This window comes from Myxocyprinus asiaticus, chromosome 7 (genome assembly GCF_019703515.2).
Source record: "Myxocyprinus asiaticus isolate MX2 ecotype Aquarium Trade chromosome 7, UBuf_Myxa_2, whole genome shotgun sequence".
Lineage (NCBI taxonomy): Eukaryota > Metazoa > Chordata > Actinopteri > Cypriniformes > Catostomidae > Myxocyprinus > Myxocyprinus asiaticus.
The window spans coordinates 36,015,932-36,032,809 of NC_059350.1; the positions used below are offsets into that span (position 1 = coordinate 36,015,932).

Here is a 16,878-nt window from a genome sequence, read left to right on the forward strand (position 1 = left end):
CACATGCTGCACGGGTCGGTTGGGTATACTGCAGTCTTGTCACATTTTAACTTTTTGTTTAGCCTCCCATTCAGCTTATGAAAACACGTTGCGATCATGAGGAAGGTTTATGTCAAGATGTAGATTGGAATGCAGGTGCAAAATTTATATAAATAAAATAGTCTACTCCTCTCCGTTGCTGGCGTGCCAGGGATTACCCCTCCACGTGCCAATGCTGGGATGCATGCCATAGGTTGCCGACCCCTGGTTTAAACCGTCCCAAAATTTTCCCCATTCACTTCCATTGTAAGTGCTTTCTGTAACCTCGATTTTTGCTTTTTTTTTTTAAAGAAAAGGAGGAACGAGTCGAAATTAATTTTTGCAGTAATCAACATTATGCCATAAATGCTGTCAATTTAGCTTAACTTGTATTGAACCTGGAACATTCCTTTAACCGTATTGTACAGACATGAAAAGAAAAACTGGTTGTTAATGCAGTGACGGCACCCTCATTTTGACAGTTTGTTTAAGGTGTGGTGCAAGAACATCACAGAACCAAAAGTACTTGACTCATTCACAAATTTTTTATACTGTTTTGATACCATATTTTGCCCACCAGCCCTGCAGTCTAGGGGTTACCCATATATTATGGTCAAAAGAGTGCAACTGTTTAAAAGTAGAAGCTTAAAAAGCATAAACAAAACATTGAACCTCTGTCGTCAGCGATTTACTTGACCTTGGTGCTAATATTTCTTTATATATATATATATATATATATATATATATATATATATATATATATATATATATATAGCCAACTCCAAAAACAGAACATCAAACAGATGCTAAACACTGCTTGGGTTATCACCATATCAACCCCAATTTCAGAATTGACTTCTGCATTCTGTACACACACAAAACAATAATACAAGGGATTGCAGTTGTCACTCACAAAACTTGTAGTGTGTATATGCCCATACGGTATTTACTTTTTCCACTGATAAAGTATTGCAATGTCAAAAACGTACATTTATTTCCCCTCCATTCAATAGCTTTTTTAGGTCAATTCAGTCTTTAAAATGGTCTTAATCTGATTTAACAATGCAGAAATTGCTTGCTCTAAGAGATTGCAGAGCTCTGAACAAACATTCAGTGAGTCAGAGAGATTAGATGAGAAGCTAACCGAACAAGATCAGCAAAGTAGAAAGTTGGCTTGTTGTTAATAAGACTGTGGATCAGAGAGCTGTAGCGTGTGTGTGTGTGTGTGTGTGTGTGTGTGTGTGTGTGTGTGTGTGTGTGTTTTAAATGATCAAAAATTGTGACATTGCCAGAAGAACTTTAGGAACACCTCCTGCATTCTCATAAATAATATTGTGTTATCAAACATTCAGTTAAGTTCAGTTTATCTCTCTCATTTATTACACATTTCATAAGCTCTTCATCATTTAACATGTTATCCTCAACTAGCCCATACCAATCATTGCCATTGCGACTGGTGCTTACCTTCCATTATCACGGCCAACGCCCCATACACGAATGCTTGTGATTGACTGAGAGTGTAAAACACTGCGATCCATAGGGTCGACCAGATTCAGCATGTTGTTCTCTAGAATGAGGTACATATCCTTCCCCTGGACACACACACAAGCCAGGAAAAAAAATTAAAAACTAAAGTGAGCTGACTTGCAACCTATGTAGGGCAGCTGCCTTGAAATGCATCATCCTAACTGAATGAACATTTTTAAATGACTGGACCACAACTCTGTATGTCAAACAAAAAGCGCTCATCACGCAAAGCACACAGAAGACTTCATTTCAATAGAGTTTAGTGTTAGTATGTTACTCATCTTACGATGCGATACCCTGATATCGAGTAAAATACTAAATTTGTAATTATACTGAACTATTTTAATTAGTAATTTTTCAGTATTGAATTAATTTATTATTTTAAAATTTATAAAAAAATATATATATTTATAATCAATATTTCTCTTGCTCCATTCGGAATTGTCTTCTCCACAAAGGACAGATGCAATGCTGCCTTGAAGGTAGGAATCTTAGAAGGCAACATAATTATGCTGTCTACCATTTGGAACAGCCTTAGAGTCAGGAGTGTGCTTATGAATTTTCATTTTCTAATGAAAAACTAATATTACTCACTTCATATCGGTAACCTCCTTTTATTGGACATTTTAACTCACGTAGTAAATTAATCAAGGTTGGCTTCTAATGCAGCAATTTCTACATATCTAACGGCCAGAGCAATATAAAAGATTATTGAGTTGTTCACTATGTTTTGAAACAGTGACGTCACAATTGTAAGGTCTTAGGATGCTTGTACTTGTATGTGTGCTGGAAGTAATAAATAAATGATCAGACCAGAAAATAAAAGGTAGCAGAACACAGGCTCTCCTCCTCTGTGTCCTGTCACAACACATTAAACTCTCATTCATCCTCTCCCTCTTATATTCACTTGCTTTCTTCGTCCATGACATTATCAGCTATCCCTCGTTCCATTACTTTTGTTCTTTCTGGGCGCTTTCATTTGTTTTATGAAAACTCTCTTTTTCAATCTAATACAGGAATACAGGATGTTTGGAAACACATTGTAGGTAACTTTAAATGAATTGCTGTGTCTGAAGTTGCATACTGTCAGAGTATGTACTTTAGTAAAAAAGTGCATCCTTTAGGTATGCATGCGAGTAGTATGAATACATTCCGGACATTCTTCATCCAGGAATGTGGGCATTGTCCCATGACCTGAATGTACAGTATGCCATAGTAACAAAAACAATGAAAATAATCTGCTCTGGTTTTGTTAGACAAGCACCATTTAAGCACAAGGAACATCTTTTTTGGTAAATATAGCACTTAGGGTTGAAAAGAGCCGCCCGACTCGTGACTGTCTGCTCTTTCTTTAAATTTTTAATATGAAATCTCCTCAGCTCCCGAGGCATTATGGGATAGTACAGTGTCCAGTGGATGCGCGCTTCGGAATATCGCCGGATGTAGTAGATCATCCGGGTATTTCTCGCTTACTCTTTTTATGAATACTGAGGATTCTGACACCCTATTCTATTGGCATACTGTTTTTGGCATTCTATTTGATAGGAAAGTATGCATATTCGGACACAGCTAGTGTGTGTGTGTGTGTGTGTGTGTGTGTGTGTGTGAGTGTGTGTGAGTGAGAGAGAGCGAGAGAGAGAGAGACGGTGTATCTCACCTCTCCCCAAATGCCCACGGTGTCTCGGATGTCATTCTTGCAATAGGACAGTTGACGGATACAGTTGTTAACAGCGACGCTGCTTTTACCAGGAGCCAAGTCCTCTTCAGCCATCTCTACCCAGCCCAGAGAGCGCACGGCATAACACTGTAATAAACACAAACCCAACATATTACACACAGCACTGCAACCATAATCTTTATATAACACTGCTAAAAAAAAATTTATGTAAAAATTAAAAAATGCTTAAACTAGATTAAGTTGGTTTCCTGGTCTCCCAGTCTGGCTGATCTGACAAGTGCCCAAAATCCCTCTTTAAAAAAAAAAAAAAACAGAGGGAGACCAGCTAAGACAACCAAACCAGTTATGTCTGGTTTAAACTTTTTCCAGCAGGGAAATTACATATAAGTAAAGTAAAGCAAATATTTAAGACTTAAAAGATATAACATTCGCAGTGTTCAGGGGAACAAGTCTAGTAGTACAGTATCTTGTTTATCTATTATATTATATTATATTATATTATGCCTCAAATCCAAAATCCTCCTCCTCTGCAGAGAGAGATTTTGAAATAAGGAAACACCTCTTTATATTTTCACATGGCAACCTCTTAGAATAGCTGCAGCTGAAAAGAGAGAGAGAGGGAGAGAGAGAGAGATGTCCTTTCTTCTTACAAAACTCAGCATCACTTCACCCCTCACTCTCTTATTAAACAACGCAGAGCCTGAGTCTGTAATCCTCAAGTTCACCATCATTTACACACACACAGAGACACACTTTCATGGCATGGTGCCAAGATCAAATGGAAAGATCCCTTTAACTAGAAGATCTTTTCTTTCATCTTCCACTCTTTTCCCTCCTCCCTTATTATCCCAGCGCTCTGAGACCAGAATGTTACATCATTCATTCGATTTTCTTGTTTAAAACTCTGTGATGAGACCACACCATTATGAGAGTGTTTGTGTGTGCGTGCGTGCGCGCGTGTGTGTGTGCATGTGCGTGTGTGTGTTGTGTGTGTGCGGGCAGGTTTAAGTGGTTTACGAGGACTTTTTTTTAGGTTACAAACTGGTAATTACAAGGGTCTTATGCTATAAATGTGGTTTATGAGGACATTTCTAGTGCCCCATTATTCAAATTGCTTAAAAAACATACTAAGCTATGTTTTTTTGAACATGTGAAAATGCAGAAAGTTTTTTGTGAGGGTTAGGGTTAGGGTAAGGATCGCCACACCAACATGTGCGTGTGTGCGTGCGTGTGTGTGTGTGTGAAATAATTAATAGACAATGTTGTCATCCTTATTCAGTTTGATTTTAACTGCTGCTGAAAGAGCGGAGCCCCAAGAGGAAGAGTGGGAAAGATGGATAGAGACAATGACTTGGGCGGAGAGAATGAGGGAGATAGAGGTATATATTGAATTGTAACATGAATAGCAGATAAATTCTCATCTGATAACTCGAAACTGAAAAATTAAGAATTAAGTCATCAATGTGAAGTCATGGTCATAACCAGGTCCAGTCGGACTTTGCAGACTTTATTATCATTTACTGCGCTGATATTGCTAAATAAATAAATAAATCTTAAAGGAGATATTTAGCAGAATGTCCAGGCTGCTCTTTGCCATGAAACTAAAGTAGACGAGGACCAGTGGCTGTCAAACTCAACATAAAATAATCACCATAAGGGTACCGTAAATAGAGTCCATATTATACATTTTTGTGAGAAGAACATAGTTGGAATTTATGACATTTAAATCCAATGGACTACTTTTATTTTGAAAAGAGCAGCATGAACATTCTGTTTAGGGCTGGTATCACCTGGCACCTCACAATATGATATGTACTGCAATACACATGTCATGGTTTAATATATTGCGATACATCACAATAATATAATTTGATTAAATTACAAATCAATTACACTTTCAATTACAATTCATTTGGGTATATTTCAGAGCATGTAGCTCGAAACATCACGTTTTTGTCTCTTGGTGAGTGGAAGTAACAATGTGCCAACTTTGTTGTGTGTTTGCATGATATGAATACACAAATAGTTGAATATAATTATCAATACATGAATCTAAAGTATCAATATAATAACAAGAGTAAAAGTAATGCGATATATAGATATTTGATTGTATCGACACAGCCTTAATTCCGTTAACTTCTTTAGTCTTCCACAGACAAAAAAAATACAGTGTTTGAGTGACATGAGCATATGATGACAGAATTTAATTTTTTCCTTCCCTTCAAAATCAGCTGATAATACTATATTGTTGTTGATGGCTGCATGCAAAATCAACTTAGCCAAATATTTCATAAATGGGCATGCAAGTGTGTTCCAATTCGGAATTCTGCACACAGAGATTACATGAGGGCCTTATCACAACAGACAGACAAAACACAAAACTATCTAGTCAGTAATAACATTAATAATGTAAGAGAAATTGCAAATGCAAGCTCTTGCTGATGTGATTCTTTTATAAATCAATTCTTTAATCGCTTTAGAATATATATATATATATATATATATATATATATATATATATATATATATATATATATATATATTTGTGTTTTTTAAAAACTACTGCCCCCCACACACACACTCTGTCCATGTCCTTTCAACCCTGCTAAGGTCTGTGCACGTCACTGACCCAAATGCATGTGACTATCCTTTCATTGCATAGTCATTTGACAGACTTGGAGTTGTTTAGTGCTTTCAGCTAACACCAGAATTCCCTGTTGTTTTGTGAACGACTTAAACATAAATACAAGACAATTACATTACCCCCTTCCACATATTTCCTAGAGTGAAGTTCATGTGCATTTCTTTAACGAGTCAGCAGATGGCACTGTATATTTAGTATTACATCAGGAGTTGGAAATGCCTGACAACACCACCAAATTCCAAAAATAAACAAACAGGGAACAAGTAATAAACAATGATTATAAGATTGCTGTCATATAAATCAAAAATGGTAAATAATGTATTTGCCATGCTTATTTCAGATGAACATGCTCACAAGAAGAAGAGAGAAGACAGGTTAAAGTTATGTTGAAAGAGAATGTAAATTATTTCTTAAACTATAAGTTAACCTCAAGCAGGGCCAATATTGTGACTTGATGTGATTGAAATTCCACATTTGTAGAGGTTCTGGCCAAAAATAAATTTTAGACATCCTAGATAAAATCCTTAGTGGTAACATTTCCAATGAGAAAAAAGTTGTTAGAAGATGTGCAAATTATGACAGATAGTAGAAGGTATGTATATGTTTGGTTTAAATCACACCCATCTCTTACATTAGCGAGGGTCCGGCTATCATTCTTACAATTCAAATTAAACCATGTATTATTGCAGTTCTTCCACATTAAAGATCAATAAATAAAAATAAACAACTAGGCCAATTGGCAAGTGACTCGTAAAAGCCAATTTTTACTAATATTTGGCACTTATTGGGTGTTAATTTTGGATCCTTCCCTCAAGACTAAAATAAGTTCTCTGTAGAGCTGTTATCTTTGAATAGCTGCAGTATGTTCTCTCACCTTGGCTTCAGGGTCACTGTTAATACTACTGGAATCTTCCTCTTCAATGGGAGCAGGGTTTCTAAACACATATACACACACAATTGAGAAGATGTATATGCAGCTTGCATCTCACATGCTAACTTAGCTATGTAAAAGGGAAAACACAATATACCATGTTTTTATATAAAACTAATTATAATAACTACACCCTACACTATATAACCATAACCCTGATCCTACCCCTAAAAGAAAATATAAAATATTTGAATTTAAAAAAAAAGTTTTTACTTTTCCAAATGTGGTCATCCCCTAATGTGACAAACACAGATTTTGTCATATTTAGCTAACTTCTGTGGACAAATTCTTCCCTAAACTATGGCTACGTAAACCCAAACACACCGTAGCTTGAGGGAGGCATAGCGGAGAGTTGCTCCTTCAAATTCCTTTAGACTGGGGTCAGGGTTCACTGTTGCCGCTTGTAGATCCTGAGGCAGAGGGATAAAACAGAGATGCTTAAAAACAAGCACACAAATAGAAAGCAAAGTCACATACAGCCAAGTTTAGAGCCAGTGCTATGATCTGTGTGCATGTTTTTGCAGATCATGCTCAGCTAAACTCATTAAAACAGGAAAGCACCTGCAATGAATGATTTAATAAACTGAACTGAAAATGATTAACCCGTTTTAAACAGAGACACAGGAACACTTGATTTGAAGAAAAATACCTGAGCATTTTTTCAAAATGAATGTAAAAAGAGAAAAAGGAGAAATTAAGAGTGATCAATCACTTTTCTGCAGTAACATGCAGACTCAAGCCATACAGGCAAAGTGGGAAGCCATGCTCAGATGAGGTTAAAGGTCAAAAGGTGAGGAAGGTATAAAGCAGCAGAAAGAAAATCTGCTGAGAACACAACTACATCAGTGGAACATCTACTGGTTGACTGTGATATCATAGAACACATATTGCATCCGTCAGATACATAAGATTTAAGATCTGAGATGTTTGACAAGGGCAAAAATAATATATATATATATATATATTTTATATTTTAAATTTTATTAAAAAAAACAAACTCTTAAAAGTCATGTACCTTTTAAACAATGAATAACCATGACTTTTCCAGTTGTTCATGATTCCTCTAAAAAAAAATGTTTTAATCATTTTATAGAGATTGTACTCACAAAAAGCATTTTCTGAAGTACTGTATAACATACACACTTCAAATATAAAGTATATAGCATATATTAAATATAGCATAACTACAGAAAATTACAGTAACTATAGAACATTTCCAGTACTTTTCCTAGGACTTCTCTTATTCAGAGCATTGACACCAAATACATGAAATTGAGCCTGAAAGATAAAAGCTTTATGTTCTGAGGCACTATATAAGACTATTCAAGTACTTATGGTGCATATGGACAAGAGCCATATAGTTAAAGCAGGCTTGTGTTCAGAGCTCTGGGTTCTGTTAAGGATGCATTTCAGTGTGTAGAACCAGGGTCCAAAATTAACACTTGCCAAGGGGCAAATGTGAGTAGGCCAATTCAAAACTTAATTAGGAACTGTAACATAATACGTGGATTAAATTAAATTGTAAGAGCCATAGTATGACCCTTGTTGATATAAGTAGCAGCAGTTAAATAACCCTTTCATCATAGGGACAAAGCTGGTGAGAAATACTGTATATATGGTTGATAAATTTCACCCTCCAATTGGCAAGTGTTGCATAAAGTTCATTTTGGACCCTGTGTCAAACAGAGCAAAGTGTTGACAGTTCTGTATGACATCCTACTGTGTATTTGGCTCTGCAGGTAATTAAGAAATACTAACCTTCCAGATCTCACTATCAATCTTTCCCACTGCAAAATCACTCCATGGCTGTTTCTGCACCATTATTCACACAAACACACACACACAAACAGGGAGGTTGAGGGGTCAAGGGTGGGTGGGTGGAGAGAAACAAGACAGGGTTGTAAGATCACCCGACAAGCATATGTACATGTATGTGTATGAAGCCTGCTGAATGTGTGTGATTGTGTGTGCGTTTGGCTGGATGCTGTATGGATGTAGATTTCTTGCTTTAAGTGTTATAGTTGCTGTAAAAATCAGAGGAGAAATCAAACTGTTTATCACTAAATTCTGAGAGTGAAAAAGTTGATTACCTTGTCCTCTTCCCGATGGCGCATCTCAGAGTGTCTGTCCTTCCCTGGCATTATCTGTAGGGATGAAGAACGAGGCTACAAACACACACACAAACACAGTTTTAACCTTATTGCTAGTAACAAGGATTTGGCGGTATGACCAATATCGCATATCAGGGCGTGAGTAATTTTATAAGATGTCACGATATACATCACAGTATAGTCACTTTTGCAGGACATTCAACAACAAAAAATTATTTACATTTTAATAACCAATGCCTATTTCTGGATAATCCACTGAATTAAATATAATTCGATTATTTTCTAATTTTATTTGGAAGATGATTGACGCATCCCAAAAGATCAGATTATTTATAATAAATGAATGGGAAATGTCACATTATATTTCTCATATTGGCATGTTTTGGACACATCCCACTATGTATTTTCGCATTATTCCATGTTTCATCGTTGCTCTCACATGTAAATAATTTAAAGCCATCCTACCCATTAATTGTTGCACAAATATACCAAAAGTATAAACAGTACACAAAAATCTCACATACTGTTGTGATTGTAGACACATTTCTAACATTTTCAGATTAAACTGTCATACTGTCCAATCCCACCTGTAACTAGGCTATACAAAGCATTTTACCAGCTCAGTTTAATCACTGCAATACTGTAAAATCTGTAATAAACTGCTACTGGTTAACTGGTTTTTCCCTGGTTTTATAAACTGTAATTTGTCCATAGATTGTGTTTTACTCATAAATGTATAAGTAAGCCACTTATTTATCCAGAACTAAACTTAACTCATTGTGAAACCTAAACACCCAGAGAATGGGCAGGACAGCTGTAAAACGGGAGGCTGATGAACAGACTTACAAAGTAGCAGCTGTTGACAAATCCACAGGAAGGAACATTGCTGTCAGAGGATACAGAAGAGTTTGAGGAGAGGATGGGGATGGGTTCAAGACATGAAGAGGACGGGACGGGGGCAGGGTCAGAGGAGCTCTCAGAAGTGGTGCTGCCTGAATGACTCGATGCTCCAAAAAACACATCGGCATGAGACATTGACTGGAGAAAAAAAAAAAAAAAGATATAAATGTGGATAAATCAAACGTTTACCAGATTAAAACTGATTTAGGGTAAGTCCAGTTTGCATAACCACATGGTTTCAAAGTGTGTGTTTGTATGTGTGTGTACCTCATGATCCGGGGTGGGAGAGGGTGATAAGGAGCCCAGGGAGTGTTTACGGCTGGCATGTTTGGGTCCGGTTGGCACCGGATGGCATGGGATGGGTCTCTGCCACTGTGTGGTGCCTGTTGGAATGTGCCAGTAATAAATACCAGCCATGTCTGTCATCATCTTCCATCCTGGAGGCAAATCAGGGTCTGTCTGAAATGACTGCTCCCCCCAGATATCTGTAAACACAAATACACAAGGTCAGGCGTGGTCCCCACATACCCATCAACTAAGATATCCAAGACTCCCAACATGTGGACAACAGCTTTGAATTGTTTAGATGACATTACAAGTGGCAACCAAATAATTAAATTGTTGAAGCATAGATAATGACTCACTCCATCACAGTGTCTTTCTGTGGGATATGAGTGCCCTGTAATGCTTTAATGCTTTTAAATATTATGTTTAAACACTGTGAATGCTGTTAATGGCACAGTTAATGGTACAACGTTATCACAGCCAAAAATACAAAGAAAAAAAATCACACCAAAAAGCTGAGGTGTGATTTACATTTAGTAATTTAGCAGACACTTTTAGCCAAAGTGACTTACAAATGAGGAACATAGCAAGTAAATGATTTTTCCAATGTTAAAATACTTTCTACTATACCAACTTAATATGAAGAGACAAGCAAGTCAATTGAGACTTGATTCTCCTCAAAAAGTTCCAGGTGCTCCTTCAGACCCAGGTGGAGGACCGGCAGGTGTTGCAGAGCTTGTTGCCCCAGGATGAAACTGCAGCCGCAATCCCGGCTACAGCTTCGGGCATCCCCCACGTCACGCTCGTAAAGATGGGCTCACAGGACGACACAGAGGCCTTCATAGAGCTGTTTGAGAGGACAGCCAGGTCCTGGGGATGGCCCAACAACTGGTGGGCGGTCCACCTCTTGCCTCTGTTGACCGGGGAAGCCCAGCTCATGGCCCAGCATCTGCCGGTGGCAGATCTCTTGGAGTATGAGAAGCTGCGGTGAGCCATCCTGCAGCAGGTTAGTAACAGTCCAGAAAAGCATCGCCAGCAGTTTTGTTCTCTGACGCTTTGTGATTTTGGCCGCCCATTTGCCTTTGTTCAACAGCTCCATGACTCCTGCCAGTGGTGGTTGTTGACAGCCGAACGCGACGCCATGGCCGTAGTTGATCTGGTGATGTTGAAGCAATTTATTTCCCGGCTACCGAAGGGGATGGCAGAATGGGTCCAGTGCCACCGTCCGGCATTGCTGGATGTAGCCATCGAGCTGGCTGAGGACCACTTGGCAGTGGTTCAGGGGGCTGGCGAGCCCTCTTTTTTTTCTCTCTCTCTCCTTCTCCCCCATCCCCTTCCTCTTGTCCTGTTCCGACTCCCCAGAAACAGGAAGCTGTACCCCCTAAACCAGTTCCCAGTGCCCAGGGATCTTTCAACCCACAGGTTTCCCCTATCTCTCTCCGATCTCTTCCCCAGGTTGGTGAATCTGCTGCCGTAGGTGTGATTGTGAAGCCTGGGCCAGTCTGCTGAAGCTGTGGGGAACCTGGGCACTTCCAGGACCGATGCCTGGCAATGGAGCTGGGGACATTGGTCCGGATCCCCGATGCACCACAGCCCGCCCTCGATCGAGCAGGAGCATACCAGGTACTAGAGAGTATTAAGGAGGGTACATAACAAGCCTTGGTGGATTCAGGTTGTAATCAAATCTCTATTCACCAAAGCTTGGTTCATTCTGAAGCTTTGGGTACAAACCGAAGGGTGAAGGTGAGGTGTGTACATGGGGATGTTCAAAATTACCCTTTAGTGATGGTCATAATTCAATTTCGGGGACAACAGCATAGTTTCGAGGCTGCGGTTAGTCCCCACCTCACCATCCACTAATTTTGGGTATGAATTGGCCAGAATTTACAACTTTATTGAGGGGAATATGTGTGGATGGATCCTGTAATAAAGGTGCCAGGGCCGTCTATATTAGTTCCATGTCAGGATGGCCGCGGCTCCCCCATGCTTAGAGGATTCCCTGCAGGGGATTTTCATTTGAGGCAGACACAAGACGAAACCTTTAAGCACACCTTTGACTGTGTGAAATTGATTGATGGTCAACGCCTCCAGCCAGACATTGCTCTATCATACCCCTATTTTTCGATTATTAAGGATCGGTTGTATCATGTGATGCAGGATGCTTAGATGAAAGAAGATACAACCCAATTGTTAGTACCGAAGAGCCATCAGGAAATGTTATTCCAGATGGCCCATTATAATCCGACGGTGGGTCAATTAGGGCAGGAAAAAACACTAAATCGCCTGATGGCCCGCTTCTATTGGCCAGGCATTCACGGGGATGTTCGCAGGTTGTGTGCCGCATGCCGTGAATGTCAGCTGGTGAATCCCGCGGCCACCCCAAAAGCGACATTGCGCCCACTTCCATTGATTGAGGTCCCCTTCGAAAGAATTGCCATGGACCTGGTTGGGCCATTAGAGCCGATGGCACGCGGTCATCATTTTGTGTTGGTTCTGGCGGACTACGCAACGCGATATCCAAAATATGGGAATTTACACTAAGAGATAAAGTCCTTGTATTGCTCCCCACAACGAGCTCTAAATTACTCACCAAACTGCAAGGACCCTTTGAGGTCACACGGCGAGTTGGGGAAGTCGATTAAGAGGTTAAACACACGGATAGAGGCGGTGCATGTCAGATTTACCACCTCAATCTCCTAAAACCGTGAAGAGAGGCAGTCCCCGTGACTTTGGCAATGGTGGTTCCAGAGGAGGAGCTCAGACTGGAGGTGAACTTAAAAGCCACAGATCAGGTCACCCCAGTCACTTGCGGAGACCACCTCTCACCATCACAAGTCACGGAGGTTGCCTAGTTGCAAGAAGAACTCTCCAACGTGTTCTCGTCTCTTCCCGGTCATATGAATCTCATGGAGCACCATATCGAAATGACCCCAGGGGTAGTGGTATGCAGTCGTCCCTACCGATTACCTGAACACAATAAAAAAGTGGTTTGGGAAGAATTACAGGCCATGCTAAATATGGGGGTAATAGAAACCTGGTGGTGCTGGTCCCAAAGACTGACGGTTCGGTCTGGTTCTTTGTGGATTATAGGAAAGTCAATGCAGTGTCTAAATTGAATGCGTACCCAATGCCTCGGATGGATGAACTGCTTGATCGGTTAGGCGCAGCTCGCTTTTATTCGACACTGGATTTAAAAAAAGGATATTGGCAGATCCCCTTAACTACCATGTCCCGTGAAAAGACAGCATTTTCTACACCGTTTGGATTACACCAATTCGTGATGCTTCCGTTCGGTTGGTTCGGGGCCCCGGCTATGTTTCAGCGGCTCTTGGACCAAATCCTTAGACCTGAGAAGGAGTGTTTGGCCATCAAGTGGGCGGTCCTCACCCTCCGGTACTATCTGCTGGGGCAAGCCTTCACCCTCTGTTCAGACCCCGCCCCGCTCCAGTGGCTCCAGCATGAAGGATACCAACATGCATATCACCCGTTGGTATCTGGCTCTCTAGCCTTTTAAGTTCCACAGGCCGGGGGTGCAGATGGCTGTGGCAGATTTCCTCTCTAGAAATGAGGGGGTTGTTGTAAGTGACAAGCCGGATGGCTCTCCGGCATTAGTCGGGCGATGGGGGTATGTGGAGAGATGTGCTGTGGCTGAGCGACATCTGTGGAAAGTGAGGCCGGGAGAGAGGGAACGGTAAGGATTGACACCTGGGGAAAATTATCTCTGAAAGCTGTTTTGTATTAACAGTGAATGCTGGAGGGAAATAAAAGAACAACAAAGCCACAATGAAGGAGAGAGAGAGAGAGAGACTGGAAGCTGAAAACGCTGTGGATGGCAGCAATTCTTTACGTTTATACGAAACCTTATAATAAGGACTTAACGTTGAGTTTTCTGTAAAAAGCAGCAAAATAAATCACCCCGAAGTGTGATTTGCTGGTTCCCGCTTCCTTACTTGCCCTTTTAACTGACTGAGAGTGTCACAATCTCGACCAGCCTAAAATAGTACCATTGTCCGACCAATGGCAGATTGAGTGAGTATTCGTGAAACATGTTTTAAAACAGTCATTATTTTTGCAATTTCGTTTGGTGCTAGTGGCAGAGAAATTACACACTTCACCTTTAACATAAGCCTGTTTACCATTGTGTCTTACAACACACTGAAGCAAATAACCCAAAACCAGAATAATATTCATAACATTTGCTTGCTAGAACACTTTAAAGGAGCTAAAATAAAGTGTTTGACCGAGGGTGCTACAATGAAAGGGCATTTTTTTTTTTGTGGACTCAATCATACTGTAAAATCTCTCACTCATACACACACACACACACACACACATACGCATGAACTCGCTACTGTTCTTTCTGTCCTAACACAGCAGCTGGGAATGTTTGTTTCATGTTTCAGATGTTAGTAAGAGCATTATTCATGCAAAGAAATCTGAGAAACCACACATACACACAAAAAAAAAAAAAAACACTGCAGTCTCTAACTCACATCTGCTAAACAGATTCAAGCCAGGAAATACATCCTTACTAAACCTACGACGCTTTTACACTGAGTGTGTTTGAAAGAATTCTAAGAGGAACATTTTCACATGACATATCAAGTACTCACTGAATGGGTACAAGTGAATTGGGCCAGTCCATAATCATTAAAATTTCAAAAAGTTAAATGTATAGCCACAAGACACATTATAAGAGTTAGGATTATTTTACTGTGAAAATATTGCTAAGTCATTTCCAATTTTACAACTTCATTGTCATGACAACATAACACCAGTAAACCCTGTAATCTGGATAGCGTTGTAACGCTGGTAAATTCCTTATTTTATCACACTAAAATAATTTTTACTAGTGGTGCACTGATCAGGATATTTCAGGCCAATACAATCACCAATATTTTAACACTGTGATTGGCCAATACTGATCCGATCAAGGATATTTCTTTTAAAAGTGCCCTTTGCCACAGTTTTGCAAGTTATATGCTGAAGTTATGTTAATGCCACACACTGTAAAATTACATTTAATTTACATTAACTGTGAAATGCTAACATTTATTTGAATTAACAGTTCTGCATAGTTCTGTTGTCACTATAAAAGATAATTTTTTAGCTAAAACATGATTGGAGATATGTTGGTGCCATTGTGTTTTATGTTGATTTTAGTAGTGTTTTTTATGTTCGTTGTTATGTACTTATTTTAATAATGTACAGCACACACTGGTCAACTACCTGTTGTTTTTAATTGTGCTTTATGAATAAATTGCCTTGTCTTGCCTTGCCTTGCCATTGTGATATACTGGCAACCAGTTAAAACCATGAGAGCATCAACACAGTAGAGATACGTTCAAAAATAAGAGAGATATATCCACTTCAAGCTCCAGAACCTTTCCAGTGAGAAATCTTTAGTATCTATGATTTGTTTACCAGCTTTTGATTAATAATTGTCATACAAATTGTCATGCTTTTGTCCTAGCTGCGTTCTTTATAAACCTTAAGAAATAATTTATTTATAATAAACTTTTACATGATTTCCTTTAAAGCTTTAAAAACTTATGTATGACATTAAAAATTATATTTTAATAATTTTGTGAATGTCATCATTTAATTTTTAATGTAGAAATACAGACAAAAATCTAATTTATATCAAACACAGTCTCAAATTCTTAAACTGTAGACAAAAACCACAGAAAATAATTATTTTAACTGAACTGAATTCAAACAATTAACTGTATTGACAATTAACTGTCTTAACTGTAAATAATGTTAAACAATTAACAGGCCACTGAGGCATTAGCATAAACTGAAAAACATTTTGCTGCAGGGCTAACATTAGCTATTTCTCAGATAAATAACAAATTTGATCATCAGCCATCTGTCTTGCTGAACGTTCCTGAGCCGGTAGAGATTCACATCTTTTTTTACTTTCTGTAAAACAGCCAGTAAAATAATCTCAGGTTAGAGATCGCTGGGATCTCTACTGACATCCCTTATCCCATAAAAATTGACGGTAAACATTACAGACGTCCGCAGTAATAATTAATTTACAGTCAGACACTTGTCCGGAAAACTAATCACGTCCAAATGGGACTTTACTTAATAGCACCATCTACTGTTGGATATGGGAAATGCATGCATTCAGTCTGACTAGAAACAGAAACATATCCCATCTGGAGATAAAAAAAAAAAATGAACAACCAGAAGGGGGGATATCAAAAGCAGAGGCAGGGAAATCACACTTACCAGTGATTGGCCCTGAATCTAGGCACCATCAGCCGATTGCTGATTACAGATTTAAGACATGCCTAATTTTTACTTTTATTTTTTCAAATAAAAAAAACATGCCTCAAAAACATGTCAAAAATATATTTTTGATAATCAACATTATGCCACAAATGTCAAGTTTTTATCCTAACCAGTCATGCAATTATTTTGTTAGACAGTTTCTATTTCTATCAGATTTTATATATATATATATACACAGTATATCAGAGAGCTAAAAAACAAAACAAAAAAAAGTTGCTAGTTAAGGGCTTGGGCTGGTGTACATTCTGTGGTGCCATCAGCCAATCAATGAGGTAATAATGTAATTTTCTTGTTGCTCCAGAGTAATTAGTCACATGCATTTATGGCTATAGTGATTGGCTTTAAACAAATACCTGCACGTAGAACTGAGTATCCATGAGCAATGATGGCAGATTTCAAATTGTGAACTTCCAAGGGGTCCTGCGCCAGCTGGACAACTGCCATTGAAATGAATGGGAATGCTAATGGAAAGCTTTCTCCA

General features: G+C 38.9%; 1 protein-coding gene across 2 annotated transcripts in view; it reads right to left on the minus strand.

The window, feature by feature from the left end:
* Window positions 1–16,878, minus strand: part of apbb2b (amyloid beta (A4) precursor protein-binding, family B, member 2b) — a 91,977-nt gene that overhangs the window by 14,786 nt on the left and 60,313 nt on the right. For both annotated transcript variants that reach the window (XM_051703697.1, XM_051703696.1), the window contains exons 6-13: window positions 10,077–10,294; window positions 9,756–9,947; window positions 8,889–8,963; window positions 8,557–8,610; window positions 7,123–7,208; window positions 6,742–6,802; window positions 3,203–3,349; window positions 1,483–1,610 (exon numbers count right to left, since the gene is read on the minus strand). In XM_051703697.1, the coding sequence (XP_051559657.1) occupies window positions 1,483–1,610; window positions 3,203–3,349; window positions 6,742–6,802; window positions 7,123–7,208; window positions 8,557–8,610; window positions 8,889–8,963; window positions 9,756–9,947; window positions 10,077–10,294 (961 nt within the window). The remainder of the gene's footprint in view (window positions 1–1,482; window positions 1,611–3,202; window positions 3,350–6,741; window positions 6,803–7,122; window positions 7,209–8,556; window positions 8,611–8,888; window positions 8,964–9,755; window positions 9,948–10,076; window positions 10,295–16,878) is intronic.